Here is a 22,096-nt window from a genome sequence, read left to right on the forward strand (position 1 = left end):
GCAACCTGCAGTCCCAGGAATGATCTGGTAGCAAATATAGTGGCTGCGCCTTGTGGAGTTTGTATAAACTCTCTGGGTCAAAACTCTATCTGATCTTTGACTAAATTATATTCTTACCTGTTACAGGTAAGTTTGGGTTTTAATAATAAAACATAGCTAGCTTCTGCTCACCATGACCTTGAAACTGTTAAAAACCTTTGTCCAGTACTTCATAAACTAATAAAAATCATGTTTATGTGGAAACAGTCATCAGAATAAGCTTTCAGAATCCTAAAGACTCTTTCCTTTTATTTCCTTCTCTATGCTGAAGAAATCTTTTCATGACTCGGTTAAATTATTTAACCTGTCTGTTTAATGAAATTACTTAAGATGTTAATGGACCAGATGTTGTTATCACCAGTGTAGGCTTTTGTCAGAAGCTGTCACTCTTGTAAGAGCTTAGTTAATTTTCTGCCACATAACTGAAAAAAAAAAAAAATTAAACAATGTTCTGGAAACTTCTTTAGTGATTCAAAAAGCTGGCAGTAAATATACCTTGTAACTTCTGCAGAGCACGAAATGGATTCAACATTAGAAGGGTGGAAGAGGATTTATATTTTCTCTTCCTTGTGCTGACTCTAGTCAGTAAATGGATTTATTATTCTGATTCTCTCCAGGTCATTCTTGACTGGGGTGTTGCCTCTCTCCACGGTAATGAGATAAATGAGGCTTCCAGGAATCAAATGCTCCAGGATGGTTTGCTCCCAGAACCACACAGCAGACACTGGGTCTGCTGTCACACAGCTTTACAAAAGGATTCTTCTGTCTGTTCCTTAGCTGGCTCTGAGGTTTCTCCCTGATGAAGCTGCTGCTGTCTGCGTTTCTGAGGAGTGTGACTGTCCCCCCTTGCTTACCCTGCCCACAGAACTGTAAGAGAATCATCTCATTTAGCCTCTAACCAGCATGTGGGCTGAGGCAACTGAGCAGCCACATGAAAGTCCCTTCATTGAGATCAGGCTGGAATCAGTAGCATAATATGGGAAGACTGTTGTGTTTTTTCAGAGCTTCTCCTGTTGCTGATATACAAGCATAAGGTTTAATTCCTGTAGCTCTCAGAATCAATAGGAAGCACTCATTTGTGGGTCTTGGAGGAATGGTAGGTACCATTTAAACAGAAATTACTACACAGGGTGTAGGTAAGGTGTTTGTGCTTGGCTGAGTGAAAGTTATGTATCATTCTTCTTGCCTTCTCTGCCCCATCACCAGTTTTTGGATAAGATCTTAATCTGTGAAGGAATTTCTGTGCCCTTCCCCCTGCAGCTGATCCCACTGGCTCTGCCCACCAGATTTACCTGATGTTCCCTCTTAGCCCATGCTGGTGTGAAATCTGACAGCAGAAAGCTCCAGTTTGGACACATTGACACAGAGCATCAGTGCAGGTCTTGATTTGGTGTCTTCAGCTGGACTGGCACCATTCCACAGGCATGTGGTGTGAGGAAGAATTCTGCATGTGGACATGGCACCTGCTCCCAGGGCAGAAATCTAGGATATGTGCATAGTTCTAACGTGAGGGTAAGACTCAGCCTGTTAGTTTGGCTTGGCCTTGAAGGGTAATAAACCATCACACCTTAAATTTTACTCAGCTGTGGTGGTAAGAAGTGCATGATCTACCCAGAACTGTTCCCTTTCCATCACCTGCAAAAGATAAATTAATTTTGGTCTAGTTTCATACAAACTTTGAAAAATTCGGCCTGAGCTAGAGGACCTGATTGTGAATGCTTATTGGTTGAGAGTTTTCAGATGTTGAAGGAAAAGTAGCTGCCCAGTTAATAACAGGTTTGTCCAGTGTTTCTCCAATCTACTTGGTAAGGTAAGGAGGAAATTCTACTTGATATGATCCACGATGAGCTTGTCTGTTGCCCTAGGCAAAAGTCTTTATTGTCCTTAAGTAGCCTCTTTGTTTAACAGCATAGTCCTTTGAGGGGGAAATGGTGCTAACAAATTCACAGACCAAAGAAGAAAATAATTGGAAAATGAATTTGAATGCAGCAGTCATAATGCTGAAATGGTTGGTTGTATTCTTCATACTGGTTTAGTCTCCCCAGACAAATCAGTTTGTAAAAACACTGAATTATAAATGCACCAGAAGAGAGATTTTTAACTTTTCAAAATAGCTCCCTTACAGAACTGTAGTTCTCTGTAACTTAAAAGGATGTCTGGATTGGGCATCACATCTTTATTTGAAGGAAAAAAAAAAGAAAAAGGAATTGCAAGTTAAATATGTTTCCCAGTGTGAATTGTTTCAAAGTGAAAGTGCACGATGGGTTGGAGAATGTTCAGCTTGTACTGCTTTTGTATTACCAGGATGGGAATTGTGGGATCTGGGGATGAATGCAGGAGTATTCCAACTTAGCTCATAGAAAAAGAGTCCTTTGAAGGTAATGCCAACAGCAAGGAAGAGGAGGGCTGTCCAGAGAGCTCTGTAGCAAAGTTGTATTTTCAACTTAGTAATATGTTTGTAACATGTTCCCAAATAATATTTCATGGGCTTTAGTTCAGGTGGCAGCCTTTCGTACAGAGGAAGCACAGCCTGAAATCCTGGTGGTGTGAGGGAGTAGCAGGGGAGATCTGTTAGCAAGACCATCAGCTTTACCTGCAGTAGTTTTTTTCTTTTTCCTCTCTTGGAGACTTGCTAAGATTTGGGCAGCCACACAACTTGCCATGCTGCTTAAAGAAACAGTTCTGTTTATGTTGGGCTACAAACTGTTGCCTCATTCAGGAGTCTTGGCTCATAAACACACTTGAACCAAGGAGTAAGGTGTGGGTTGCCCAGGTTTTAGGCTGTACAAAGGTTGCAGCAGAGCCCTGATGATTTTCCTGTTACAACAAAGACCAGCTGTACTGCTGTGTGTCTTCCTACCTGGTAAGAACTATTGAAATGGGAGTGTTTGGCCTCTTAACAAGGAATTCTCAGAGTAACTTTTCCTTCCACCTTCATGCTCTTAACGGTGAGAACAAGGTCTGTGGAGTGACTTTGCCACATTTGCTCATGTTGTGAAGATAGAGGTAACGTTGTTTTTCTTTGAAATGATAAAACTTTTCCCCCTTTGCAGGGGGAAGCCATTGAGAAGCCCCTCCAAGCCTTGGTATTTGGTACTTAAAATGTGTATTTAGTTCTTCAGCTATTCCTACCGAGTCTGCTAAGACTAGATGTCTTCCTCTTGTAAATTCTTTTCACCTACGTGTCAGACTTTGTACTCTGTTATGCTAGGAAGTGTGGTTGTTTCTCAGGGACTGCCTGAAAGATTTGGGTATGATACTATGGTCTGCATGTGTATTTTTGGAGGTATTTGTCATCTCTAGTTTTGTACTCCTTAAAAATTGCTTGGAATAAAAATAAGCTGGGAATTTGTCAACTTACCCAGTGAAAATGATGATGAATGTTCTAGATCACCTTAGAGCATCCATCCATCAGGAATCAGAGTTGATAAAAATGTCAGGGATCAGCTGGGTCTGATACTTTTATGGGAGCTCTGTGCCAAAGATTGTAAGAAGGAGCCTCTTCCTTTCTGTTCTGATCTGATAAAATAGACGTTTCCTGGGGTTGTGTTAGGGACTTTCCAGGCTGATGCTAGCTTACACAGTGAAACAGAGGTACACATTTATCATCCAGCCTTTCGATGGCAGCCACACCACAGGAGTTCTGGCAGGTCTTTGAGCACTGTCCATGCTACTGAACCATGATTTGCATCATCCTCTTGCTTGGTACTGGCATATCTGAGGGTGTTCTATAGCTTTGTTTCTTACTTCTGCCACCTTTGAGCCTTTTCAGTGTATTTTGTCCTGAGGCAGTGGTGCTGAGTTGTGTTTTTCAGCTCGGTAGGATTCTGTGCTCTGACCCTTTAGCACCAGGAACTGTGACAGCTCTTTTCTCACAACAGTTTGTCAAGAACAGGACTCTTTTTGCAAGGCAAATGAAGTCAATTATTTCAACAGCAGCAGTCACCCTCTTTGCCTTATGGGACAGTCCTGGAAGACAAGTCTGAGCCACTGGTTACTTATGGACATAGTTACAGTTTTCATAACACAGTGTTAGGTAAAAAATGTGTGTGTGTTGTACACATACTGAATTTTTGGAAACAAGCTCAACTTGAGTTTTCCTTTCAGGTGGCTCCCTCATTCACAGATGTTTGCTGGAGAGAGCATTTCTGCAAGGGCTTGTAAAATTCCTGGTATCTCATAAGAAGGAGTGTCCCTTTCAGTGTTTCCCAGCAGTGAGGAAAAACTTACTCTGCTGTCTAGTGAAATTTGCTGCTGTTCCTGGTTTCACTGCCCAGTAATCCAGCTATTTTAGGAGCTCACTAACCATAAGGGATGGGGTTTTCCAAATATTCTACCTGAAAAACAGGACTTGTATGTCCAGGTCTCTTATTTTCTTGGTAGTGACTTGTATTTGAAGAGGCTTTGTCCTCCTTCAGACTTGCAGTGGAAATGTTTGAATGGTGTGCACAAACCTCCAGAGGTTTTGCCTAACCTAAATTAGTCTGTTCTTTTATTCAGCATATTCACAGTGGAATGTGTTCCTGTTGTAAGAAAAGCTTGTTCCTGTTGTGCTCAGTGTAGTGGAATAGCAGCTATTGTTGAGGTGATCTATGATATATCTAGGATTTAATTGCTGTGTTCTTTTGCTGAAATTTGACTCTTCTACTTAAAGGGCGGAATCTGGGAGAAGACAGTCACACAAAGTAGGATTGCTCTTCTGATTGTAAATGTCTAGACATCTTAGTGAGGGGGGAGATGGCATCTGTGGGATCCAACTTAATCCCTGTGGAAGGCTGATGAGTTGTGCCCCAGCTGCGAAGTCGGACGAATATGCAAGGTCAGGGTAAATGTCAGAACAACCTCTAAATTTGGGCAGATAAATCCCATTTTTAGTGGTCCATTGTGTGTGTTAGGACATGGTTAATAAGAACAAAAGTGCTTTGTTTGAAGAGTGTTTGTACATGGTGTTGAACAGCGACAATCTCTGGGCTCTGGCTGCTGAACAATGGGTTTGTGAAGGTCAGGCCGGTCAAAAACTGTGGGGTCTGGAATTAACAACGCTGCTGGAGGTCCAGAGATGGGACATGGTGGAGATCTTCAAAGGCTACTAACAATATATCATCAGAAAGCGAGGTCCTTGTGGGTATTTTCTGCATGAACATCACTGAAACATCTAAAAGTGCTGGACAGAAGCCCAGCTCCACAGCCCTGTGCTTTGGCTGGCCACCAAGCAGCACTTTGGGCGACTGAAATTGGTCGACCACAGAAACTGCAAGGAAGTGGGAGTGGATGAGTATCTGTTTGCCCTAGCAAGCAGTTTTAGCAAAGAAGAATTAAGATGTTTAAGGGTTAATTAACCAATTAAGCGTTTTTGCTTTGTAATTACCTTACTTATATAAGAGACAAGTATTAACATTTAAGAACTGATGGCATTATTACTTTATTTAAAAGATGGCCATGTAACACTTCCTACAATACAAATGAAGGCAACAATAACGGTGTCATTTGTGCTGTGGTCTAGGAGGACAGCCCAGGGGATTGAGTTTAAGTGTTTCTTTACTAAATTTTGGTGATTTATTACATCAGATGTTTAATATCCTAGTGCTTAAGCTAAAATTCTTGTCTTTTATGAAAGATTTAATTCTGAACTGTCTTCATAGCTGTATCTGTTCAGCAGCCCCCAGGTTCTCCAAAATGTGTCTTTTGAAGCTAGACAAGATGGCACCTAACTGAAGATTCTTGTGATTCCTGGAAGTAAATCAAAATGGATCAGGGCAAGAACTTAACCTTTGAAGAATCCTTTCTTTTCCTTCTGGACTGTCTACAAGCTCAGCATCTTGAGTAGTTTATCTTTGGAACTCTCTCTCTTGAAGTGCCTTTTCTGAATCTAAAATAACACCTCAGCCTTGCTGTCTCACCCATCTGAGCATGGTGTTAGCTGGTGTTCTTTGCTGCTGCTGTGTCTGGGAAAGAAGTAGTAGCAGGAATTTGGAGACTGCCTGAAGCGCTGGAGTTGGCTTTCCACATGTTTTCTGCCACAGGCATGCTTCTTTTCCAGGTTATCAATTACAGGGCTTGTAAACTTGCTGGAGGAGTTGCCTTGCATGATTGCTATCTGGGAGAAAGCTTTTTCCCCCTGGCCTCAATAGATTAGGCTTCTTGCTCTGTTCCAGCCTTGAACATCTTTCTCTTGTGAAAGACTGGGGACGAGAGCTGATGGTGACTATGACCTTGTGTGATGGCTCTTTGTAGGGAAAGATACCAAAGCTGAAAGCTTGGATTTTGGGCAGTGTGGGTGTCCTTTCCTCCTTTTTTGATGAAGAATGGTTAGAACTTACTTTGCCCCAAGCTGGAGTTGGTCTGTGTGAACTCACATCTGTCTCGTATCTGCTCCCCAGATAGCTCCCTGCTTTTGCTGCGTTAACTCAAAGTGTGATGCTGTTATATGGGAACACTTCATGTATCTTGCCTGGAGGGTTTCTTTGTGGTTTCAGTCTTCCTCATGAGTTAGGATGCTCCTGTGGTGGATTTGGTAATGTTTGTGTGGGCTGACTCCTCCTTGTGTCAGCTGGCTGGCACCTTTCTGTTTAACCATTTTCTAGATAAATCCTGTGTATTTAGTCCTACTTGTGGCCCTGGGGTTTTGTTGTTTTTCCCCACGTGGCTTCTTCAGTTTCAGAGCAGTTAAGGGATGTTGGCTGATGGTTATTCCTGTTCATTGGTGCTGGAGGGTCTCTGAAGTCAGGGAGCAGCTTTGAGATCTGCTGATGTTTGGAGAGTGGATTTGCTTCTCATGGTCAGGGAAAAGCAGACAAGATGTAGCAAGAAATGCTGATCACTGCCTACATTTTTCTTTGCCACTACTTTATTGGATGCTGATTCTGTTGACTGTGAAGCCCTTTTATTCCCATTAAGCTGTTGTGGAGAGGATTCCCTTGGTACATAATTTCAAGTAGACCTTTAAGATACTGATGAGTGAAATCATGATCTGTTCAGATTGCATCCAACAAAGAATTGCAATTCTGTGTTATTTGGACCGAGGACAAATTTCATGGATACAGAAATAAAGATTTTTTTTGTGTCTTTTGTTTTGTGTCAGGTCAAGAACCATCACTTCTGTATTGTGTCTTCCATGGGAAGACTGTTCAGGGTGTGGGCAGGACAGGAAGGGGGTCACACTCCAGCAAATCACCAGATCAGGGCTTTGAGGTGCAGCAGAGCCTGAGTCCTTCATTTTCAGAGAGCCAGAGTTCACAGGGAAATGTTTCTTTTCAGAATGACACCATGACCTTGTAACCTCTAATTCTGGGGAGGGTTACGTCATTAAAAATTGAAGTACTTGGTTGATTTCTTTGGCAGCAAAACAGACTAGGTAATTCTTTTAATTTTCAGTCATATTTAGAATAATCAAACTTTTTTATTATTATTATTTGTGTAAATCAGGTGTCTAAAGCTGTAAGGGACATGGAACTGCTGTTGTTTCAATCTCATTTTTTTAACAATTTGCTGTAGTAAACACTGACTAGAAGGCAGCTCAGTCTTCATGTGTTAAATTTAAGGCCCTCTCTAGTTTATGGATATATCAGAGGCCTTCATTTAGAATATTCACAAAACAAAAGAAAAACAGGTCTGATTTTGCTAAGCTTTTTCTAGCTTTTTAACCATTTTAAAAGTAAAAGGCTTAAGGTTTCTGTTTGGCATTGTGGTTTCCTTTTGAATGCCAGCTACCTGTTTATACTGCTTTTGGGTTTTTCCCTGGTGAAAGAGGAAATCCTTCTGTTGGTGCCTGGTGTGCTAAATCAAGGCAAAAAAAAAAGAAGTTTGTTTAGTTTTTCTTTTTTTATTATTTTTGCAGGTAAAGAAAGCCTTTTTTGCCTTGGTGGCAAATGGTGTGAGAGCAGCTCCACTGTGGGAGAGTAAAAAACAGAGTTTTGTAGGTGAGTAGCTCTGACATTTTTCTGGATTACTCGAATTTCCAAGGTGCTTTATTGTTTCAGAAGGTGGTCTGAGCCTGGCCATCATGTAACATCCTAGAGAAATACTTAGAGAAAAGGGAGTTTCTTTTCTGTCCTTGTGAGGGGCAAAATGGTGCCAGCTTTCACAGCCTTGAGAATCATGATGCTTCTTTTAGGTCCCAGCCTTCTGAAATTCTGTCTCTAATACTTGCACTTCACTGTGTGTTTAAAAACAAGGGCTATGTTCACAGAAAGGAAAATTTGAAAACAGGAACTATAAAGAGAATGATTTATTATTCCAGTTTCCCAATATAAGTGCAGTACGAGCCTGCGATCAATAAGGTGCAGTGGGGATCTCTAAAACCAGAACTGAAGCTGCAGAGATGTCCCATGTTGGGTGAAAAACATCAGATCTATGTACTGCTTTTTTAAAAATCATGTCATTAATTACCACAACAATAATCTTTCAAAACTAGATCTCTCTGGCAGTTAGAAAATGGGGTCACAGTGGCAGTGACAAATAGAATTATGTGTATGTCTTGTGACCTGGGACGTTGAGGATTCCTGGAAATGAATGGTAAATACTTAATAAAGCATTTGTTAAAATACTTTAAATCCAAGAGAGGAAGAGCAGTCTTGCAATACACCATAGGAGTGCTGTGGGTTTTATTTGCATTTGATTTCATTTCATGTTCTGTCTGTAACTAAGCTCTACTGATTTAAAGTTGACCTCCAGATTAATTTTTCCCCTCCCCATTTCTTAGTTTCTTCAGTTTAGATGTAGGAGTAGTAAACAGTGGAGCAATTGCATCTTCTCAAATCTAGAACTTGAAAGCTCAAAAAAGATTAATGTTTTCAGGTAACTAAACTAATCATCAATATTATATTACATAGCTTGGTGTTGGTGCTTAAAATATATGTATATACAATGGATGTGCTTTTTTTTTTTCTTTTGAAAAGTCACATTTCTGTACAGATGTTGAGGATTACCATGGAAATGATTGATTGAAGTTCTGTAATAAGTAATAGTCAAGAAAAATGTATTCTACTGTTCCTTCATTTGAGTCCAGGAGTCTGCCTGACTTGGCAAGTACATAATGAGAATGTGTCTCATTCAAAAAGAAAATGAAAGGCGAGAACAGTTCTCCAACCTTGAAAGGTGTTCTAAAACCCCTCTTTTCTTCCCATGGTTTTGGTGTGGATGTGGTCTGAATTCAAGGGGTTTTTTGAGTCAGATTGAAAGTGAGGAGAAGCACATGGGTTATAATATTGAATATTACTTCAGATGTGGTTTTATTCTGAAGCACTATGTCAATGTGAAAGTGAATAGGCATGGGTTTGAAGTCCTACTGTTAAATAGTCCAGTACCAGTGGTATTTTGCATGGATTTAACATTTATCATAATATGTATTGTGGATATAAATTGAGAAAATAGCTGGAAGTTCTAGATGTTAAGTATATATCTAAAGACCTGCTTTTTTTATGTATCATTTGTTCCAGGAATGTTAACAATTACAGATTTCATTAACATACTGCATAGATACTATAAGTCTCCAATGGTAAGTATGATGTTAAGCTATAATTTGATCATTTGCCATGCAGTACAGAGACTGAAATACCAAATTGAAAAGTTTGTCATGGTTGTGATTATTATTTAAAGTCCTTGGATGGTAACTTACAGAGGCTTGGATGCTGTAAAAAATTACTGTTCTTGGAGTGATGGTCTAGAATAAACAAGTTAAACTAGTTAAATATATGCAAATATTTTAGTTACATGGCTGAATTGCACAATCAGTTGGAGATCTGTTGCCTTCAATTAACTGTAGTTTGAAATTCCCATTGGCAGTCAGTTGATGAAATTCTCTAGCTTGCATGTTCATACAAACATTTACATCCCTTTCTTGTTCCTGTCAAATCACAATTCCCCCTCTACCAATTAAAACATATGTACTATGTTTTACTAGCAAAAAGAATCGAGAGCAGTTGGATGGAGCAGACATCTGATGTATTTGCCTTCTCAAAGCTCCTGTTACTTTTTAAAATTTATAGTGAAATTCTCATCAGATGCCGGTAGTGTGCTGCACTGTCCTTTCTGCATGTTCAAGAATTACTATTTTCTCCCTGGGGAGCTGACAAGGAGTGGGGAGAAGAACAAATGAAGAGTGCTTGAACACTGGTGGCTTCTTTGAAATTGTTTCTGTGTTGTAATGACCCTCTGCATCAATATTACTGATTTTTCCATGAGGCTTTACCTAATGAGTTCTCACTCATTTACATTGGCTAAGGTCCTATTCATAGGTTCTGCTTAAACTGGCAGCAGTAAGGAGGAATAGCTGGGGAGGGACAATATCTGACTTAAGTGACTGATGCAGTCTTCTGTAAGAAAAAAATAAAATAAATTAATGTTCCATCAGGGAATGCTCTAGTTTTAATAGGCGAAATTACAGAGAAAATATCATTCTTAAAGTATTTTAGTCATTCTTTCTGAAAGCATCAGGACATGCAGTATGAAGCACATTTTAATAGGTGAAATTATGCAGAAAATATCATTCTAAAGTATTTTGGTCATTCTTTCTGAAAGCATCAGGACATGCTAGATGATATCCACCATTGTGTGATGAGGAACATCCAGGTAGTTTCTCCCTAAAGAAGTGCTCTTGCTTGTTAGTGATCAGGTAACTTTATTCTGTTAGCATTAAGAAGTCAGGTGATCAGCTTTTTACTGGTGTGGGGGTGTGAGGAATCACCTGAGGGTTTACCCTGGCTGGTTGTTTGAAGGTGATACGAATTACTGAGGTGATGCCTTTGAGTCTCAAAAAAAACCCCTGGACTGCAAACCTAGGCCAGTAAAAGGCTTTCCTGTCCCCTGAAATGATAAATCCAGGATTTTAATTAGGGGCAGGATTGCATTCTTTCTGCTTGTTACAATAAGTGTTGTGTTGGACTGTTCTTATTCTGTTAGATTTTAGACACTGAAATAAAAGAAAATTATTCAGATGTTTACAATGTTAATGATGGATTTAAAATTAAATTACTTCAAGTTGAACTTCCATCTACTCATTGTAGGTTCAGATTTATGAATTGGAGGAGCACAAGATAGAAACCTGGAGGGGTAAGAATATTTACTACTTGGTTGATAATTTTCTAGGTTCTGATGTTTTTCAGTATAGTCGATTTTGAATTTATCATAGACTTCTCTCCACCTATTTTTTAATGAAAGCAAGAATAGTAAAAGCTTCTCTTTTGGCTTCTATTCCTTATTTTTCTATCTGAAACAGCTATGGACTGGTGATCTGGGCTGTGTAACATTTTGCCCCTCGTTCATGGCTCTTTAGGAAAAGGAAAAAAGCGAGTGGAGTGAGGCATATGTGGAGTGGGAACGAACAGAGCTGCACCATGCAGCCAGAAATTCATGCAACACTCTGGCTGTGACGAGAGGTGCTGAATGCAGGGAGGCAGCTCCATGCAAAAAGGAGTCTGTGTCCCCTGGAATGATACATGGAGGTGTCTGTGTGCAGCGCTCAGACCCAGAACGAGAAAAGGATTATTTGTTGTAATTGCAGTGACCTCTGCTGGTATCAAGCTTAGTGCTGCTTTTAAATTTTACGTCTTTATAATGTCTATATAGAGCACTGTGCATAAATGGCAGAATAACTGACTGTAAATTGCTGTCTGCCACTTAATTTTGTGTGAATGAATTCATGAAGTGCTTTCATAAAAAAGCTGATGTGTGGGAAGTGGTAACAGTCTATTAATTTTCTCTCCACAGAGCTTTATTTACAAGAGACTTTTAAACCTTTAGTGAACATCTCCCCAGATGCAAGGTAGGATTTCACTGTTCACTCTGCTTAGCTTGAACTACACTAACACCATCTCAACTCTGAATTTAAGGCCTCTTTATATAAGAAGAAACAACTTGTATTGTAAACTACAGTACAATAAAGAAGGGTTGTCTTTTAATATAATCAAGATTTTTTTTAATTGTGAGTGAAGATTTTTTTGATTATCCAAAGAAGGCAATTTTTAATTGAACTTTTGTGATTTATCAACGCAACTGTTCTGGTGAATGAGCTAGACATGGGTCAAAATGAAAATGCAAACCAGGCAATAAGATGACCCTTCAAGCTAACCTGCAGGTCATTTTTATTTCATGAAAATCAAAAAATTTAGAACCCTTCAGCTCTCTTTTTCTCAGCAGTCACAGTAATTGGAAACTTAAAGTCCTTTTCAAGGCAAGTAACTTTCCTTAACTAAAGGAAAGACAATATCTCTGTGGTTTGTTCTGCTCTACTATAAGGCTCTGTTTCTTAAAATATAAATGACTGTCTTTTCTTCTTGATGGAAGTTGTAAGAAATAGTTTTTAAACTGTTGTTATGCCTTATTTACTCAATACCTTGAGAAAGAGATTTAGTTGATCACTTCAGTCTTGAGTACTACTTAATTGCTCAACTGGAGGGTGAAGTTCTGGTTCTTGCTTTAAGTTTGTGCACCAGGATTGTTTGTGCCCTGGTGAAGGGAGCTCCAGTGATTCCATTGAAGCAATGATATGCTGTATCCTCAGTGGAATTGCCATTTAGTCACGGAAAAGTCATTCAATTCAGTCATGGGGGATGTATTTTGAATGGTAGCAGGTTGCAAATAACATTTTTAAGACAAGAGAGTAGTATTAATTATTTTCAGTCAGAGGTGCAGCATGAGAAGCCTTGACATAAGGAGGATGCAGTAAAACTTTTATAAAAGGTTAAAACTTTTATAAAGATCAGCTTCAGACCTGATAGAGAGATGGGCTGGGGTTCTGTGACAGTCAGACTGCAGCACCTGGGAATTGGTAAATGCTTACTCCAGGGGTGGAGTCTGCAGCAGTTGGGGAATCTTGGCTCTGTGTACATTAAATGGGGCTGTTCCACCCCTGAGCTGGACTCAGAACACACAGTTTGTGGATGGGAAGAAGCCTGCTTCAGCAAGTAGGTGTTTATCAGAGTTTTACCAACTTTATTACTTGCTAATTTATTGCAGTTGCTGGTCAGCTGCTTTATCATGGTCTTACTACACCAAGGGAAAAAAAGAAAGTGGCACTTGCAAGAAGAGCAGACTTGCACAGGTCGGAGTGTTGCTAAATCCTAGCCTGCAGTGCTGCATGGGAATATTTTAGATCTCCCAAGGATAGTTTTTTGCCAATCCCCAGGGATAATTCAGTGAAATTATTAGGTAGTTGTTTGGGGTTACTTGTATATATGTACGTAGCCATAAAAATGCCCTTTATAGAAAATGTTACGGAAGTTTGGGGTTGAGATTCATTAAGTGCACAAAGTCCATTTTTCACAGTTTGTCTCTTAACAGAAAAACACATTCTGAGTGCACGGATACTGCAAGCACAGCACTTGCTGGAAAAACAATTTACGCTTGTTAAGAAATATTTTTTCTACACTTTATCGGACAAAATGAACTTTCCATCACATTTTCTTAATGGATTTTGATTTCCATGAGCATATGGTTGTTGGTGTGTTGCAAAGCAAAAAGCTGCAAAAGTTAATTTGAAATCCCTCAACTTCTGTTTCTTCTAGCATTAAAGACAATGCAAATAATTACCACATATTCTTCATGGGAGTTTATAAGTGTGTGCATATATATCACTTGGTTTTACTTGTTGTTAGCTAGAATTCATTAATTTTTTTTACTTCCTCAGCCTTTTTGATGCTGTATATTCGTTGATCAAAAACAAAATCCACAGATTGCCAGTTATAGATCCAGTCAGTGGAAATGCACTTTATATACTTACCCATAAAAGAATCCTCAAGTTCCTCCAGCTTTTTGTAAGTATTTAAAACTATGCTTGCTTAACTGATTTTTCCCCAAAGTAGACATCTGATACAATTAAGTAATTAAAGTCTAAGTGCAGAAATTTCATAATGAACTCCCATATTCGTTGTGTCTTTGTGTATCCTTTATTGCTAACAGGGAAATTAAAGCTTAATAAAAAAGCCTATATTTTACCTTTATTTTGTTTTACTCCCTTAAAGAAACCTAAACACCAAGGACTTGTCTATTGAAGTAATTTGCTTGTCGTTTCTGGAACATCTCCTCAGCTTCAGGAGTTTGTTTACATGAAAAGAAAAATGAATTGTCTCCAGAGATGAGGTTGTCATCACTCTCTGTAGTAATGTTAGTTACAGCAATGAAACAGGAGGCCAGACAAAGCAACGGGAGTTCAGAATAAATGAGAATAAATGTTCAGATTAATGTTTTCTATCTTCTGCTACAAAAAAAAAAAAAAAGGGGCGGGGGGGAAATCCTAGTATCCTAGTTACATTGTCTTAATTTAGAGCTGCTTTGCACAGAAACCCCTTAGGTTGTTTGGGTTTTGTATTAATTTGTATTAATCAGGAAACTGCAGCGACCTGTAACCATCACTTGGAGTCTGCAGGAATGAGTGAATGTCACTGTAAACCCGTTCCTTCTGACTCCCCTAGATGTCAGAGATGCCAAAGCCTGCCTTTATGAAGAAGAATCTGGATGAACTTGGAATAGGAACTTATCACAACATTGCCTTCATACATCCAGACACTCCTATCATTAAAGCCTTGAATATATTTGTAGAGCGAAGGATATCGGCGTTACCTGTTGTGGATGAGTCAGGTGGGTGCAAAAGTGTGGGAAGAGAAATGCTGCTGAGCTGGAGGGGAAAACACAAGGAAGAGTTAAAAAAAAATCATTAAAAAGGCATGGGGGAAGAAAGGGAATATAAAGAAATACTTCTGCAAAATGTAGGTTGATGGGCTTAGAAGAATTTTGTTTTTTGATAGGTTGGTTGTGAGGTTTTTTCAGTCTTCTTTCTGTGTGATTATAACAGATGAAAGCAGGAGGCAAGGAAACTGATACTCTATTTAAGGACTATGTTAACTTCTGTTTTTCTTTTCTTTTTAGGAAAAGTTGTAGATATTTATTCCAAATTTGATGTAATAGTAAGTACACCTCTTAAATTCCATTAAATATTTTATATGTGGTAAGCATTTGCAAATTAATTTGTTAATATGACACTTTTATTTTGTTCCTTCGGCTGTTGTTAACAAACTGAATGAAGGAGATCCAATTCACCCTGCACATCGTTTTTTTAATTATTATTACTACTTTGATTTTTGTTATCCTTAGCAGTACTATTTGCACACAGGCTTTTACTGCTCTGGATTTTACCCAAAATAAGATCTGGCTGGGCATAATCCAGAGGCGGGGATCAAAGCTGGTGAAAAGGCTGGAAGGAATATCCTCTGAGGAATATCTAAGGATGTTTTAGGGTTTGTGGAGAAAAGGAGGTCTGGGGGTGATGGGCTCATTGCTGTTGAGGGAAATGGAGCATAAGGTGCTGAGCTCTTCTCCCTGGGATGCAGTGACAGGACACGTGGGAATGGTCCAAAGCCACACTGCAGCGGTTCACATGGAGCTTTAGGCAGCATTTCTTTGCCAAGGGCTGCATGAACACTGAACAGGCTTCCCAGAGACATGGTCAATGCCCCAAGTGCTCAAGAGGAACTTGGGCAGTGCCCTTAATTAAATGCTTTTGCTGCTGCCTGGAGTGTCAGGCACTTGGACCAGGTGATCAGTGTAGGTCACTTACAGCTAAACTCTTCTGTTCTTGATGGTTTCTATTTTTAAGTGATGGCTTCCTTTTTCCAGCTGCTGCCACTCCAGTCTGTTCTCAAAGGGAATGCAGATTTCTCTGTGCAGTTTGAGTACTTTGTACAGCTTGAGCTGATGCAAAAACTACTTGGCCCATTTTTTTGTGTCTCTGACTCCAGAGTCTTGCATCTGTGTTCCTTCTGCTTTAGATCTAATCCGGGACACTGATTCTGGATTTCCCTCAAGATTCCGGTTGCATACTCAGATTCATGCCAGGATTTACCAGCCTCTGAGAGCAAGGGCTCTTCTATTCTCATGGCTTTCAGAAACTTGAAAAATACATATGTATTTTTATCTCTGTCCCCTCCCAGCTGTGTGCACCTGCTTCCTAATTACAGCATCTGACAGCTATATTATTTTCTAGAGATTTCACTGCCCAGGTTGCCACCAACCAGCTGCACTAATGAAGGTTCCAGATGTCTGAAACACTGCCTAGAAGGCCTTCAGTAAAATGGAGAATAGTCCCAAGTGGAAATACTTTAAGCTTATAAATACATCTAGCTGCAAACATTGTTCGTAATACTGAAAGTTCTGTGATGTCACTGCTCTTGCCTGTCATTTTTAGGCATTTGTCTTTGTTATTTGGGATTCTCAACCGTGTAAGATCCTGTTCTGCCATAAAAACTTGTCAGGAAAGAGGCAGTAGCTGTAGAGAGAATGACCTGATGGATCAGAGACAATGAAATCTCACAGCTGGTGAATTCAGTGTTTCAGTTTATTTTATAACTGTTGGATTTGGAGGCAGGGCGTGTTAATTTCATTTCCCATTCTTCTTCAGAAAGACACCAAAAGGAAGGAGGCTCCTTATGTTTTCCAGTTCTTTTCTCATTTTAAGTGATGAGGCAACAAATAGGATTTTTAGAGATGTTGAATTATTTATGTGGGAAAAAATGTGTATTGGGAACTGGGTAAAATCCCCACACCACAAAGACACAATTTTTAGGGTATAATTGTTTGCACCCAGCTAGTAACATGGGAAGGAGTTAGGGCATCTATTGATTACTTGGGATTTTCCTCACATGTCCTAGTTTGCTTATTAAATTGGGGGAAAAAGATTCTATTCTTAAAAGATAATTGCCTCTGAGCTTCCAGATTTCATCAGGCTGCTTCAACCTGATCTTCAGCTTTAAAAGCATAAAATTGTAACCTGAAGTGTATGATCTGATCTTCCAATTAACACAGGATTTCCAAGATGGTGGTTTTTGACTTCTAACCATGTGGCTAATATCCTTGCTTGGTAGTTAAAAGCTATGCCTATGTATGCTAAGTGTGGTAGATTTCTTTCATTTTAAGAGTTCTGAATTAATTTTCAGGTTCTTGACTGGGAAACCTGGAAATGGAGTGGTGTGTGGGAATAGCTTTATATTGCCCCAGTTATTGTGTGTAGGCTGACTTCAGTTTGCAGAGGCTTTTTGTGTCCTCTCAATGTCCTTCATTAGGACCTGGTTAAATTAATTAACTAAAATTGTTTTTATCTTCATGATCATCTTGAACCTGTCTTGTCACATTTGGTGTAATTCAATCAAAAAACTTGACCCGAGTGTCTTCAGGCCAAAAATTAATTTCATTTTATTGCTTGGTCCAGTGCCTTCATTTAAAAGCTCTCTCTTTTGTTCTTCCTTCAGTGCCTCAGCAGCAAAATCAGTAGGTCAGGGTGTGCCAACACTACTAAAATACCACCATGGTCTCACCTAGAGAAAGCTTCTGCAGGTCTGGACAGAGTCCTCTCACTGCAGGCATGATCCTGTTAAATGAAAGTTAAATATGTCAGCTTTCAAATTCTTTTAATCTCTTCCTTTTAGTGGTGGGGATGGGATTTCATTGTTACTATTCTTACAGTATTTATTAAAATACACCCAGACACACACGTTGTCATCGAATGACAGCACCAGCTGAGTCCAGGAGAGGGAGTTTGAGCCCACAAATCAGGAAGGTGAAGAATGAATTTGCTCTCCACTTAGCTCTCAGCCACTGTCATGTACTCTGTGGGTGGTGTTCAGAACAGTTGGTGTCTTCCCCAGCTGCCCCATGAAAAACAAACAACATAAAAATCGTTTATTCTGTGTGGCGTGAAATCTGAAGAGCTTCACCTTTACATTTGCTGCTCGTGGCAAAAGCAGGATGAGTGACACCAAGCCAAAGATGAGACACAAAGGAAGATTTTTCACTGGCCTAATGCATATCACCAGTTTTATCAGTTAACCTGGGGTGTCAGATGGTGTTTAGCATCCTTGGGCTTGACAGTTCCCAGAATCTGAAGCTGAAGAGCATCTGCTTTGTTTAATAAGTTACTTGGAATGGACCCAGCTTAGACCAGAAATGCCTATCTGCTTGATGCCAAAATATTTACTTTATTGAGCACTTTGTTACTAAGTACCTGAGCTGTCTGATGTGGCCTGGGTTTGTTTTTTTTTTTTTTTTTGCAGAATCTTGCTGCTGAAAAAACGTATAATAACTTAGATATCACGGTGACACAAGCCCTACAGCACCGCTCTCAGTATTTTGAAGGTGTTGTGAAGTGTAGTATGCTGGAAACACTGGAGACCATTGTGGATAGAATAGTGAAGGCTGAGGTGAGTCCCTGCATAAGAAGTTAAAATTTGTGTTATGGAACTGATAAACAGTACAGATTTATCCTCTTTATATTGTCTTGATGAGTGGGTGAAAGTAATTTTTAATAATTATGTCTGTTAGGTCTCAGTCTGCTCTATGGACTCAGGTTTTAGGTGCTTACAGAGATGAGCAAAGTATTTTACAGTATACTTGTGATAATATTCAGTTATTTGCATTTCTGTTTTATGACATTAACGAAACTGAATGCAAAGCTTTCCCAAGTTTCTTCCGAGCCCGTTGTAAGTTTTGCAAACAAATCATTTGTTAAATTCCAGTTTATAGCTTGGCTCAGGAAATTTATTGGGTGCAACTTTTGATGCATGGTGGAATCTGCACTGCTCTCACAGAAATGCAGTGAAACAGGGCCATAAAGCAAATTCTTGTGAAGAAGCCTTCACTAACTGCTCTTGTAAATTTGTTATCTGTGTGCTGTCCGTTCTTTTGGTGCTGTTTATCTTGTTTATTAGTACTGGGAACTTCTTTATACAGAGGTGAATGAGTTTGTAGGTCTTCCTCCCCTGTAAGGCTTCTCTGCAGAAGAAAATCAATATTCCCAATTTCAATCGTCTCTGAGGTGTGATCAGCTCCATTTAGATGCTTTAACTTAATCAATTACAAGATTTATTTATTTTTTAGGGTTATAACCAGGCATATACTTGATATGAGGAAACCTCCCACTTTGTTAACCAGCCCTTAGAACCTCATTAGGCAATTTCTGCCTGTAACTTGCTGCCTTTGCATGAGCTTCCTCCTGAATTGAATAATTTTAGCATTCCTGATACACAGATTTCAAACTTGGATTATTTCATTACTATCTTAAGAAGCTTTAGACATTTGGGTTTTAGGAACAACTCCTACCCTCTCGTTCAGTCTAAACACAGTGAGATTACATGTAAAAATGAGTCAGTCAAAACTACTACAAAGCTATTTTTAGCTGACAGACAACTGCTTGATCTTACAAACAATTCAACAAATGAAACATTGTCCATTTTTCTTGCATTCATTACACTGAGGAATAAAATTATTAAACATGTGCATATACAGAAACCTGTTTAAAATATCACCGGCATGTTTTTATCAAAAATAAAATATTTTCTCTCAACTTAATAGTGAAGAGAGATAATTCACTTGGGTAAAAGTAAACATGTAATAGGCTCTGAACTTTGGACAGACACTTCCCTGGTTCTGCAGTGGCTTTTCACAGCTTGCTCTGGCCAATAAGCCTCAGGATACAGGAGCATCCACCTGATTTCCCTGCAGTTGGCACAAAAGTTTTGTGGTGTAAAATGTTCCATAGAAGAGGTTTGTAAAGATAAAATCATTATTTGAAAATATGGTCTTAGTGTCGATAAATCTTTCGAGTTGTGTCCTTGTGTTTATTTGCGTAGATAAATTGGATCATTTTTCTGTCTTAAACAGTCTGTTTAAAACAAATTGTTTTAAAGCCAGTCTGGCACTCAATTTCCATTGTGTAGCCCTGTGAGAAAAATTAAGCTAAAACCAACTCAGAGATGTCAAAACACAACAAGTTGTAGTGTTGTGCCTCTCTGCTGAGGAAGTTGGGAAGTATTTTTCAGAAGGAATCCTCGTTTTGTTACTGTATCTAATATTTTGGAGACCACAGGCTGAGCTAGGCAGAGGCTGTAACTTGGGGAAAAGTGTTTGATGTGAGTGCTACATTTTGAGAGCAGAAAGATTCTCAAGACCTAGATCTGGACTGACCTGCCAGTTCCTATCAGATTCTGTTGCCATGTCAGATAGCTGTGTGCTTTTTAAGCACACGCTATTTTCATTTATGTAGGACAAGTGCTTCTGTGTTGCTGTGAGAGAATTGCTGCTCCTGACTTTTTGAACCGTTCGGGGTTGGTTTTTTCCTACTTCCCTTCATACTGCTTTACTTCGGGGGGTTTGTTTGTTTGTTTTTCTTTTGCTTTGTCTGCTTTAAATCGGGTAAATACATCTGAGACTCTTCTCCCTGCCGGCAGGTTCATCGTTTGGTGGTAGTGAATGAAGCTGATAGCATCGTGGGTATCATCTCCCTTTCTGACATCCTCCAAGCTCTGGTACTCACACCTGCAGGTATGGATCTGCCCTCGGCGCCCTGCCGTGAGGCACCGGTGGGTTTCAGTTATCTCACAGTGATAAATGGCCGATTTGCAGCTTTTGGAACTGATTGTAGTTCTTAAATGCACGAGTCCTTTCAGGAAGAGGCTGACAGAATATTGTCAGTCTCGTGTTCACAGAGGAGGGCGTGCAGAAGCTTCATGAATGTTCATGATGTTCGTATATCTCTTCTAGGAAGAAAAAAAAAAAAAGGTCTTGATTAATGTTTTAAGTGGATGAAGCTGAATGTATAGACAACATCTACAACAGGGCACCTTCCCCATTGATCTGTACTCTCTAGCCAAGTGTGATCACAGCTGTGTTTTCCACTAAAAAAACACTTCTTGGAGCCTTGCTGTTGTCCAGCTATGCTTGGCTGGCACAACTTAAATCAGAGATGGCACCTCAGCCCACCAGAAGTCTTCCAGTATAAAACTTGTCTTGTGATCAGGTTAAATCTCTAGTGATCAAACTAAACGTGATCAGGTTCCTTTTGACAAGAGTATCCAGCAATAGGTTTATTTCTGCCACTTTTATCGTGGTTGAGGGGGGTTAGTTTGGCTGGGTTTTGTTTGGTTTTGGTTTTAAGTTTTGCTCGAGTTCTTAACCTGTTTTATGTTCTAATTTGTAACTTCACTTTGATCTCATAAGTTACTTCAGTGTCACAAGAACTTGTAAAGCAAAGCCCTGTTTTGGCTCTGTGAGGGGGGCAGAATGTCTGGAAGGTTATTACCATGTCATCTCAAAACACAATCAGAAAAGAGAGACAGATACATCCTTTAAAAAAAAAGTCTATATGTGAGCTTAACTGAAATCTCTTACCTGCCCTGATAGATAACATAATTGTGTAAAATTGTTTTTTCCTCTGTAGACTTAAAAAGAAAAGGGTAATGCACCTTAAATAGAAATATTTCTCTTCTGAAGAGAAGTAATCAGCAATTTCCTTTTAATGACCTGCAAGAGTAAGAGCAGAGCAAGGATCCCAGCTGTCCATGAAAGCTTGGATGAGAAATCAGCCCAGAGGTCTGGGTCAAATGGAATCCTTGTCTGGAGAAGGAAAAGGGAGGTGTAAAACACCTCCCAGTGCCTCTCAGGCAGAGGAGGGAGTTCCCTCCATGACTGAAGGGTAGAAGGATCCCAGGAGAGCAGATTTTAGTGCTAATGGTGCAAAGTTCAGACAGAAAAGATGCATTTGGATGCTGACAAAGCAAGAGCTTTGTTGTAACCGGAATTACATGGACACCTACACTGGAACTCTGAGCTCAAAGTGCTGTGGAATTATTACAAAGGGCAGCTCCTGCTCCCACTGTGGGGCAGCACCATGCTCTGACATCCCTGAGCTGCTGTAACTCACTGAGCCAGCAGAAAAGCTGCAGTTTAGTCAGCCTGGCACACTGAGCCTGCCCACAGAACAGTCTGGTACTGGGGACAGGAGTTAGAGCAACAGAGAGAGCAGGATTCTCCCTGGAACACAGGAGGTGAGGGAAGATGTTTTTGGGAGCTGTTAAGCATCAGATTGCATTTCCACAGGCAGCTGCCCAATTTTAGATTAGAATTTATCTCATGCAAGGAGGATGTCTGCGATGTAAATCTGATTTGTAGAGTATGAAGCGTGACTTTGCTCCTAAGAACACCAGATAAATCACGTGTCCAGTTCTCTTCAGTGACTGGAAAGGAAAATTTATTGACTGACAGGAATTAAGACCAGCCTGTGTTTGGGAAAAAAGCA

General features: G+C 39.7%; 1 protein-coding gene across 8 annotated transcripts in view; it reads left to right on the forward strand.

Moving 5' to 3' along the window:
* PRKAG2 (protein kinase AMP-activated non-catalytic subunit gamma 2) overlaps positions 1-22,096 on the forward strand; it is a 208,616-nt gene that overhangs the window by 184,723 nt on the left and 1,797 nt on the right. For all 8 annotated transcript variants that reach the window (XM_040053636.2, XM_040053830.2, XM_040053700.2 and 5 more), the window contains 9 exons: positions 7,877-7,958; positions 9,477-9,535; positions 11,043-11,088; positions 11,746-11,800; positions 13,664-13,790; positions 14,448-14,613; positions 14,902-14,939; positions 18,078-18,224; positions 20,250-20,343. In XM_040053636.2, coding sequence (XP_039909570.1) covers positions 7,877-7,958; positions 9,477-9,535; positions 11,043-11,088; positions 11,746-11,800; positions 13,664-13,790; positions 14,448-14,613; positions 14,902-14,939; positions 18,078-18,224; positions 20,250-20,343 — 814 coding nt within the window. The remainder of the gene's footprint in view (positions 1-7,876; positions 7,959-9,476; positions 9,536-11,042; positions 11,089-11,745; positions 11,801-13,663; positions 13,791-14,447; positions 14,614-14,901; positions 14,940-18,077; positions 18,225-20,249; positions 20,344-22,096) is intronic.

The sequence above is a fragment of the Hirundo rustica genome, chromosome 1 (assembly GCF_015227805.2).
Source record: "Hirundo rustica isolate bHirRus1 chromosome 1, bHirRus1.pri.v3, whole genome shotgun sequence".
NCBI classification, from domain to species: domain Eukaryota; kingdom Metazoa; phylum Chordata; class Aves; order Passeriformes; family Hirundinidae; genus Hirundo; species Hirundo rustica.